The 10,865-nt window shown below is 42.8% G+C and overlaps 1 protein-coding gene across 4 annotated transcripts in view; it reads right to left on the bottom strand.

Annotated features, from left to right (window-relative positions):
• Positions 1-501: 501 nt before the first annotated feature.
• Positions 502-10,865, bottom strand: part of SEPTIN2 (septin 2) — a 58,941-nt gene continuing 48,577 nt past the window's right edge. For 3 of the 4 annotated variants that reach the window (XM_050965618.1, XM_050965616.1, XM_050965617.1), the window contains 2 exons: positions 8,949-9,061; positions 502-3,998 (listed from right to left, as the gene is read on the bottom strand). In XM_050965618.1, coding sequence (XP_050821575.1) covers positions 8,957-9,061 — 105 coding nt within the window. In that variant the 3' untranslated portion in view covers positions 502-3,998; positions 8,949-8,956. The remainder of the gene's footprint in view (positions 3,999-8,948; positions 9,062-10,865) is intronic. The other variant, XR_007775985.1, reaches the window with a different exon arrangement.

The following is a 10,865-nucleotide window of genomic DNA, read 5'->3' as shown; positions in this document are numbered from 1 at the left end:
ACTCAATAACTTTTCAATCGTGTAGTTCGCTTTAGTGCTTTTGATTTGCACAAATCACTGCATAGAGAGAGAAGCAGTCTATTGGTAGCCAGGTCCCAAAATAATACACGTATTCCTAGGTGAGAGTCAACAGTCCCAGGGCACCCTGCTGTAACTCACTCTGCCTGAATTAAAGTGGGCTGCTGCATTCTGCAATAAGTTAACAATAGGGGCCACGGGAAGTTGTAAGTGGTTGCTGGAAGGGGAAGAGCATCACATAATACATACAGTTCTGCAAGCTCAGGATTACCTGCATGAAAAGTGTGCTGTATAGACTGTAATTCAGTGCTGTGCAGGTTTTATTTAATTCCCATATTTGTGTGCAGTTCCATCAATATATCACTCTTCACTTACATGAGTCCAACAAACTGGACTGGGAAAGAGAAACTAGAACACCAAACCCATCATGCTATTTAATGATTCCTGGTTAGACTACAGAAGGAATTCAATGAAGATCCACTGTATATTTTGATATTTTTATTAATATAGTCTTGCCTAATGACAATACAGAATCTGAATACAGCAATTTAAGATGTTTGTATACAAAGAAATAGCCCCTTTAGTAGCCAAATATAAAGCACTGCAAGTGTATTAGTACTCTGACTCCTAAAATAATTGTAAAATTACTTCTAATAAAGAAAATAAAACCATTGTGGCCAGCTCAGTGGGCCAGTGATAATGCTTGAGTCTAGAGTATGACATCTACCTCGGACTCCAAGTCTCTCTTCCTCCAGTCTGGATTAGCTTCAGGCAAAAAAAAAAAAGAAGAAGAGGTTTGAGAAAGAATGGGTTTTTTTTTTTTGAGGTTTCCCATCAAGTTGTTGTATAAATGAACGTCAGTTGCAATCAGGAGCATCAAAAACCAAGTGGAGAAGAGCAGAGATCCTCAGAGTTGTCAGGCACACAGGACTTCTCCCTCACAAGGAGTGTATGTGTGGAAGCAATTAGCAACCATATAAAATTCAATTAATTAAGATAGCAAATCCCAAGAATTTACACTTCTTCCCCCCCCCAATAGAACATTTCCTCATTAGAATCAATAATTTAAAACAACTTACTCAATAACTAACCATAATGCTCTATTGAAAAAAGCTAGCTGTTCAATGAATACATATTACCCCCAAAACCCAAGATCTCTCATAAGTAAGGCTAAGATTTTTGCTAAAAATAACCATAACAGAATCACAGACAAGTCACAGGCAATAAACAAAAATTCACGGCGCCCATGACCTGCCTGTGACTTCACTGAAAATAACTGGGGTCAGGGTTAAGTTGGGGGAAGGAATGGAGTTGGCGGAGGGGGAGACCAACAGGCCGAGCCCCCTGCCATTGCAGGGGAAACAGCTCTGGTTCCAGTGGCTGCAACAGGGGCATAGCCACAGGGCGCACGCAGCCCCAACTCCAAAGCTGGCCACAGCTGCAGGACGGAGGTGCACGGCACCAGCTGCAGCCCCTGCCAAGCCCCAGCTGTAGCCCTGGGAAGCCGCGAGGTGGGCACATGGCCCCCACTGCAGTTGCTGGGCAGGGGCGCATAGCCCCAGCTGCAGTATGGTCCCTACTGCAGCCCCAGCAGAAGCCATGAGGCTGGGGTGCAATAAGGGGTGCAGTCATGGGGGGCACGCAGCCCCCATTCTGGAGTTGGCCACAGCTATGGGACAGGGATGTGCAGCTGCAACCCCTGCCAACCCACAGCTGCAGTGGGGGGAGGGGAATGGTGCACAGCCCTGGGACACTGCGAGGGGGGCGCACAGCTCCCTCTGCAGCATGATCCCCACTGCAGCCGCAGGGCTGGGATGCAGCAGGGGGCGCAGCCATGGGGAGTGCACAGCTCCTGCTCCAGTGCTTGCTTCAGATTCTGGACAGAGGCTCACAGCCTGGCTCCAGCCCCCACTCCAAGCCGCAGGACAGGGGCTGCAGGGTACTGGTTCCAGCCATCCAGCCCCAGTTGCAGGGCAGGGGCACCGTCCTGCCTCCAGCTCTGGCTTCAGCTGCTGACAGCTGAAGTGGATGAAGTAACAGAGGTCCGGTTAAGTCACGGAATCCGTGACTACCATAACCTCCATGACTAAATTGTAGCTTTACTCATGACAATTCCACAGGTAGAGCTCAACCTACGCTATCTGCACTAACTGCATAGTATCTTTTTATTCCAAACAGAAGTTGGCTTAAGTAAGGACTACAGGAAGGGAGCAGTCCCCCAACAAAGGTTAAGTACCAGGGTTAAGTATGTACTTGTCACTTGCAATATATATATATATCAGCTTTCACAGTTTTTTCCTAATACTGGTTATAAATACTATTGCAGTTTAGATCACAGTACTGACCTCAGATGAAATTCACTGAAATGTTATGCAACTGTTTTTCCTAGCAGCACTTCAAAATGTGCTATGTCCAATGTCCAAGAATGCTATTGTAACTGAGACCATTTGAGAACCCTAAAAGTGCACAGAGGTGCTTAGCTGCACTATACAAACAAAAAACACTGGGGCTGGAAAAAAAAAGGATAGTAAGGTATTTTAAAGCATTCATTCTAATGCCTTAACTGAAGCTTATAATATTATTTCTGGTCCATTTATGGTCACTTCTTCAGTAAACCAGTCTCGCTCAATATATTGAAAGATTTAAGTAACATGGCTTGACATTTTTCTCTGGCAATACTGAAATGCCTTACCATCTCTTCTCTATGGAAAAGGCAAAATTTATACATTTACATTTCCTTCCCTACTAATTTTGTATTCATCCATTTAGCAAGAAAGGACTCACTACACCTGTGTTTCTGACAAAGCAGACGTAAGTAAGGCTGCTGCTTTTGCTTCCTACATTGTGGACAAAGATCAGAAGAGATGAGTAGGAAGACGAGCAGCTCTACGAAATGATAGCTGCTTTAGAGGCAGCACAGGAGTTCAACACAGAGGCTATTGTGGTGGGTTTGACTTTGGATATTAAAAAGATACTCAGAATATAAAGCAATTTATAAACTGTAGTAATTTTAAGGTAGGTCAAAATCTGATCTGCTCAGTAGCAGGACTCCTTAAAATTAGTAATTTAGTGACCATTAAAGCTACAATTTGTGGAATTTAACTGCAGGATTAAGTTATGGTATTCCTCATCTCTGATATAAATCTAGACGAGGATGAACAAGGCCACTGCTGTGCAGGAGACCAGAAAGATCTCAGCATTTTGTGATGGTGCCATTTGTATTATCTCTTTGGCACTGGTGGGTTGTAAACAGCACTGGTAACTAATTTTGCAGTAGCACATCATGTTATTAAATCTGACTGTTGGTTTTGGAGGGGGAAGTAGACAAGATTAGTCATTCAGCAAGTGCCCCCTTTAACAAGGAATTCTCTTATCTCCTCTTTCCTAGTTAAGATAAAGCATACCTCTTTTGTAATTAGACACTTGTGATGCCAAGGCAATGGCTATTCAGCACTGGACAAGAATCGAGGAATGGCCAAGAGTCTCTCAGGCACACAGTTAAACAATGCAAGAAATAGGAAACAGAATAACTTAACTTGGCATTGGACTCCCTAATTAGTCAAACATCACACCACTGGACAATCTATAGCAACACTCACGTATTCCTAGGTGTAACAAGTAGTATGACTAATGGTGGTAGTGAGCTAAGCAAATAGACTGACTACTGCTAAGTCAGCTTAGGAAAGGCTCAGTATCATCCATTTTGCATTCTTAATATACTGGGTTACAGAAAATGAGCTCAATAAAATAATACTAAGTTACTAAACTAAAACTGATCACATTCTCTATATAAAGATATAAAATATTGACTGAATACAATCTGTTACAAAGTACATATTACAAAAATTACCATGCATTTGCACGTAACACATTAACATGACTTCCAAGTTACAGGCGAGGTAAAAGACATCCTTCCCAGTAAGAGACACTATTGCATCCCAACACTGGAATGTTTCATCTTAATCTGCATATGACGTTATCTGCAAAGAAGGCAGAAATAGGAATATTTAAGAGTTAGCTGTTTTGTAACTATACCTTGTATTTTAGAAACTGAACTGTAGCGTGTGTATCAATTACTCAGTGCTAACAGTGAAAGATCATCTTCGGTATTCCACACATAGGTCTACTAAGGTGCAGTCTACATGATGTCTAACATTCCTTCCATCAGCCTCACCAGAACACACTTTGCCAGACACATCAACCCCCCGCATTCTGAATTCTGGAGCAGGAGACTGCCTGTGGGGATAAGGCAAATTTGTTTTTCTAACAGTTCATAAACACAACAAAGACTAACATTAAGATTCAAAACCTTAGATACAGGCAATGCTCAAAAAATGGATTTTCTTTATGCCTAACAATGTCATGACATCACTACTTAAATGCATTGGGTGACATCGTGGGGGGAAGTTTGCTAATGTGACAGACTTTCTACCTCAAAATTGGAGGACAAACTTTTTGTTCCCTATTCCCCCAAATCCCTACAGTTGCTAAAGCAGTGTCTCAAACGGTGGTCCAGGGAGAATTTTCTGGGTGTAGGCAGAAAGCAGGTTAGTCACATGGTGCTGGATCTGTTTCCAGGTGCTAAACTGAATTCGAAGCATACTAAATATTTCCCCAGTAAGCACTTGCTGTGGTCACCACAGGGCTCTTATTTAACCACCACTGAGAGGAGAGGTAGACCATGTGATTGGAAAGGGAGGCAGTCCATAGGATGCAAGGTCTACACTATGAAAGTCTGAAGACCCTTTTTCTATGGCATTCTGGAACACTACACAAATTGTTACACACCAACATAAGACATAAAATTAGCATATGTAACATATTGATTTGATGTGCTATTTGATGAGGAGCAAGCATAGTGAGAGGAGTATAAGGGCAACTGTACTCTCAACAGTTCGTGATGCTTGTCAAATGAGCTGCTATATTGGGACCAGCTGGAGATATTTAAACAGTAGGAGCGTATTTGTTCCTCAACAATTTGTGCAAAGATTGGAATCTGCCTAGCTGTTAATAGGACTTTACAAAAGCATTTTTAAAAGTTTTTTATGCATACGCATGTATATAAATATACATACATATATATACACACACACACACACACACACACACACACACGTCCACCCAATAGACTCTGAGCTGCAATGAAGGAATTTGGAAAGTCTGACAAAATTATTAGGATGATACAACTGAGTTTGCAATTCAAAAAGCAGACTGTGAAAAACAAGTGAATTCTCTTCCCCATTTGGCATCAACACTGGACTAAGGTGGGGAGATGTGGTATCCCCAGGACTCTTAAACATGACTATTGAAATAGTGACGCAATCACTGTGAAATTCTCAGAATGAGGGTGAATTTAAATGGCCTGACCAACTTTTTGGATACAATGATGACCTGGGCTATCCAAGAGAAAGAAGGTACAAAGGAGGATTGGAGACTTGAAGGATGTGGCAAGAAAAATGGGACTTTAAACCAAATATATGGTTGTAAAATGAGGATCTTGGACAAGCTTACTTGGCAATTGATAAACAAGTTTGATAGTTTAAATGCCTCGGAGCAATTACCAACAACAGTTAGATGAGGGAGGAAATAGAAGGCATGATTAGAGAGGGGAAATGCCTGTTACATTTCTCTGCATGGAATTTTCAGCTCACAACAACTGAGAAAGACCAAGCGTTAGATCTGAGGCCATTGTAAGGGTTACTATTTTATATGTATGTGAGAGAAGCAGGCACTTACTAAGAAGGAAGAAAGACAGCTGATAAATACCTCCAAAGATACAGGGTTGAAATGAAGATTTTGGTTAGTATGGCCAAAAGAAGAAGATCTAATAGGGAACTGGTGAAGCAAGTATAGTAGTAGTAAAATCCTGATGACTCCAATGGGAAGGGCATGTCATTAGGATGAAAGAAGACAGACCAGCTAAGCATCTCTTGCCAGGACATAGTTATGGGTGTCTGACCAAAGAGAAGATGGAGGGAAAAAATTAAGCAAAATCTAAGAGCTCAATGTGAATTACCATCAATGGGAAAAAAAATATGCACTTGACAGAAAGATGTGGGGGCAAACAGACTGGCCAAGGTCTTCCATGGTCTATATAGTCAGGGAGGAGGAAGAGGAGGAGATGTGTATTATATTAACCCAGTCTAAAGGTCATAAACGCACAGATCACCATGGCACAGTCCAAATCACAGGACAGTGTACTGTCTCCTGGTTGTGCATAGATGTAAAATGAATTTACTGAAACCAATAAAATCATTTGGCCATTTTAAGTCCAGGAGAGAGCAGCCTGTAGTCATCTTAAATCACCACTTGATCAAAGCATTGCAACAACAAATAACTATTTATCCATGAAAATTTGTACTTTGTCCTAAGAGTGCAGAAGAATGGACTTGGATGGTAGACAAAGTCTGAGGCCTGGTCTACACTACGCGTTTAAACCGAATTTAGCAGCATTAAACTGATTTAATCCTGCACCCGTCCACACAACGAGGCCCTTTATATCGATATAAAGTGCTCTTTAAACTGACTTCTGTACTTCTCCCCGACGAGAGGAGTAGCGCTGAAACTGGTATTGCCATGTCGGATTAGGGTTAGTGTGGCCACAATTCGACGTTATTGGCCTCCGGGCGGTATCCCACAGTGCATAATTGTGATCGCTCTGGAAAGCTATCTGAACTCAGATGCACTGGCCAGGTAGACAAGAAAAGCCCCGCGAACTTTTGAATTTCATTTCCTGTTTGCCCAGTGTGGAGCTCTGATCAGCACGGGTGGCCATGCAGTCCCAAATCCAAAAAGAACTCCAGCAGGGACTGTACGGGAGATATTGGATCTGATCGCTGTATGGGGAGACAAATCTGTTCTATCAGAGCTCCGTTACAGAAGACGAAATGACAAAGCATTTGAAAAAAATCTCCAGGCTATGATAGACAGAGGCCACAGCACAGTGCTGTGTGAGAAGTGTAACGGAAAGCCAAAGAATCAAATGGACGCTCATGGAGGGAGGGACGGGGTACTGAGGACTCCAGCTATCCCACAGTCCCTGAAAAGTAATTGCATTCTTGGCTGAGCTCCCGATGCCTGAAGGGTCAAAAACATTTTCCCCGAGTGTTTCAGGGTATATGTCGTCAATTTACACCCTTCCCCCTCCCCTGAAAGAAAAGGGAGGAAAAAAAAATCTCTTTCCTTTTTTCAGTGTCACCCTATGTCTACTGCATGCTGCTGGTAGACGGGATGCTGCAGTGCTGAACACCAGCATCCCCTTCCCGGTGGCAGACGGTACAATATGACTGCTATCCATCATCATCATCAGCCCGTGAGTGCTTCTGGCTGGCCTCGGTGAGGTCGGCTGGGGGCACCTGGGTAAAAATGGGAATGACTCCCGGTCATTCCCAGCAGATGGTACAGAATGGCTGATAACCATCTTCATCATAGCAACTGGAGGCTGAGCTCCATCAGCCCCCCCCCGTGTCATGTCTAAAGAAAAGATTCTGTACTGCCTGGACTACCATAGCAGCTGGAGGCTTCCTCTCCCTCATTTTATCTCACTAAAAAAAATCAGTTTTTCTTATTCCTGCATTCTTCATCACACAAATGGGGGGATACTGCAACAGTAGCCCAGGAGGGTTGGGGGAGGAGGGAAGAAACAGGTGGGGTTGTTGCAAGGGCACCCCCTAGAATGGCATGCAGCTCATCATTTCTGTGGGATCTCTGGGGCTCTGACATGGAGTGGCTGTGCTCTCTGGTTCTCTAGTACACTTGCCTCATATTATAGGCAGGACTGACTCTATTTTTAGACAAAACATAAAGAAGGGAATGACCCAGGGAGTCATTCCCATTTTTGTCCATAAGCCCTCAGCGAGGCCAGCCAGGAGCACCCACGACAGCAGCAGATGGTACAGAATGACTGATAACCGTCATCTCATCACCAATTTACAATGGCATGGCAGATGGTGCAATAGGGATGGTAACCATCTCGGCTACCTTGCAAAGGCAAATGAATGCTGCTGTGTAGCACTGCAGTACCGCCTCTGTCAGCAGTATCCAGTACACATATGGTGACAGTGACAAAAGGCAAAACGGGCTCCTTGGTTGCCCTGCTATGGCATCTGCCAAGGCAATCCAGGGAAAAAGGGTGCGAAATGATTGTCTGCCATTGCTTTCACAGAGGAAGGATTGAGTGATGACATTTACCCAGAATTACCTGCGACTGTTTTTGCACTGGGATCTCAACCCAGAATTCCAATGGGCAGGGGAGACTGCGGGAACTATGGGATAGCTACGGGATAGCTACCCACAGTACAATGCTCCGGAAATCGATGTTAGCCTTGGTACATGGACGCACACCGCCGAATTAATGTGCTTAGTGTGGCCGCGTGCACTTGACTTTATACAATCTGTTTTACAAAACTGGTTTATGTAAAATCAGAATAATCCTGTAGTGTAGACATACCCTGAATGTAACTTTTCAGATAGCTATTTAAAATACAAGCTAGCAAGCCTTTAAGTTCACCATTCTTTAATTGTCTAAGTGTCAGAACAGTTTGCCAGACAGAAGCTATCTCCACTATTAGAACAGTAGCACATGACAGTGCTCTCAAGACAAAGCTCAAACAGAAATTAAGAACTGAATATAGTTCTCCACCTTTTTCTGGAAATTGAAAGTTACATTTTAAAAAATGTAATCAAGTTTTCATAATACTTTTTTCTTTCAGAGCATCAATATGCAATTAAGTTAAGTTAAATATGCTTATTCTGTCCTCAAGGTACTGATTTACTTCAGTTTAAAAAACACCTGTGTGAACATTTAAAAACGTAACATGAAATGGATTCAACCTCTTAAATCAATCAGTTGACATGTTATTTTACTCCAGTGCCTTGAAACACCTACTATTTTTCTTATGGTGATTATTATAATCATTCGAAGATCTTACCAAAGAATTTATACATGGTGTCCATGAACTGCACTGCTGTCTCCCTCACCACCTTGCATCTGCATTTGCATCTGAGCCTGCATTCTTGCAATCATCTCTTGCATGCGACGAAGCTGGAAAAGACAAATAGTACAGAAAAAGCCTTTTAGTTCTCTCTCCTAAGCAAGTGGCTCTTCACTGCCACAACGGATTGTTTTCTATTCAATGAAAACTAATTTTGGTCTTCACTAATATTTAACTAACCATCAAAAAAGTATTAAAGAAATTTTTGCTTTTCTCCACTCACAAAAATATGTAAGTAATTTACTGATCAAAATAACAGGCATCACTTTTGAAATATGGCACCAGTTTCCCAAGTGTGTCTCAGCAGAAGCTTCTACTTCCTCTATTTCCTGTTGGTGTTATTTTCTTAGTTACAGCAACACATTAAAATGGATTGTGTGTGGTGGTGTTGGAGAGCTGAATTAAACTATTTACAGTCACTGAAGTTATTAGTAAAGCCCTAGTCTTCAAGCTGACTTTTATGTCCCCTCCACCCACCCCTCCTTGATCCTTGACAGAAAGAGGCAATATTTGAAGCATTCCAGCTACAGTAAAATAATTCAGACAACCTCTTCTGTGGCAGACAGGAATTGCTGCCAGGAACCCAGCTGTGCTGGTAATACATCCATCCATCCAACCAAACATATAGGATATTAAAACTAAGAAAACTTAGATTAGGGTTCTACAAAATTCAAACCATTTTAGAATTATTGAATTGTCCCTTTAAATGCACAGGTCAGGAAACAACTGTTGAGATTAACCCAACCATATTGCATATACAGTAACTCCTTGCTTAATGTTGTAGTTATTTTCCTGAAAAATGTGACTATAAGCAAATCCAATTTCCCCATAAGAATCAATGCGAAGGAGGGGGGGGTGTTAGGTTCCAGGGACATTTGTTTCATCAGACAAAAGACATTACACACACACACACACACTCAAGTTTTAAACAAAAATTTCATACTGCGCACAGCAATGATTGCGAAGCTTCGCTGTGGTGGTGAAGTCAGAGGGTGGGATACTTCCCAGGGAATGCCTTATTGCTAAATGATGAACTAGCACTCAGCTGAGCCCTCACGGGTTAACACATTGTTGTTAATGTAGCCTCACACTCTACAGGGCAGCACAAATGGAGGGAGGGGAGACAGCATGGCAGAGAGACAGACAGACATACACTGTGTGCGTGAAAGAGAAATGCATTGTCCCTTTAAGTATGCTGACCCTACTCTAACTACACTGCCCTTTTAAGTAGATCAGCAAGTTGAGACAGCAGCTGCTGCCAGCAAGCTCCTCCTGAGCCCTGTCATGTCCCCCTCCCCCATATGGAGATGAGGTAAGGGAAGGAGCGGTGGGCAGGAGCAAGGGACATGGGGAAACCCTGACATTAACACCTCTCCTCCCCCCATCCCATGCACAGCAAGCAGGAGGCTCCGGAAGCAGCTCCAAGGCAAATGGCAGGAGCAGCACACAGCAGTGGGGGGAAGGAGAGCTGAACTGCCCAGCAATTGATAGCCTGCTGGGTGACTGCTGGACAGGGAACTCAGAGGAGCAGGGAGCTGATGGGGGGCTGCCAGTCCACCCTGGTTCCAAGCCCCCACCAGATAGCTCCAATTAGCTGCTCTTTCTGCAAGCTTTGAACAAAGCAGGTGGCTACCAAACAAAAATTATAAAGGAGCACTGCACAACTTTAAACAAGCATATTCTCTAATTGATCAGCAACATAACAATGAAACATTAACTGGGACAATTTTAAGTGAGGAGTTACTGTATGTAGTCTTTTTAAGTTCTATTTAGGCTACTGAATGACGGTCTTGATAGATTTAAAGTAATGGAGCCAACACTGCTCTAGGAACTTTTTTTTTTTTTTTTTTTTTT

This window comes from Gopherus flavomarginatus, chromosome 8, assembly GCF_025201925.1.
Source record: "Gopherus flavomarginatus isolate rGopFla2 chromosome 8, rGopFla2.mat.asm, whole genome shotgun sequence".
Taxonomy (NCBI): domain Eukaryota; kingdom Metazoa; phylum Chordata; order Testudines; family Testudinidae; genus Gopherus; species Gopherus flavomarginatus.
Note: the sequence above shows the minus strand (reverse complement) of the source record. Positions and strands in the feature narration are given on the sequence as shown.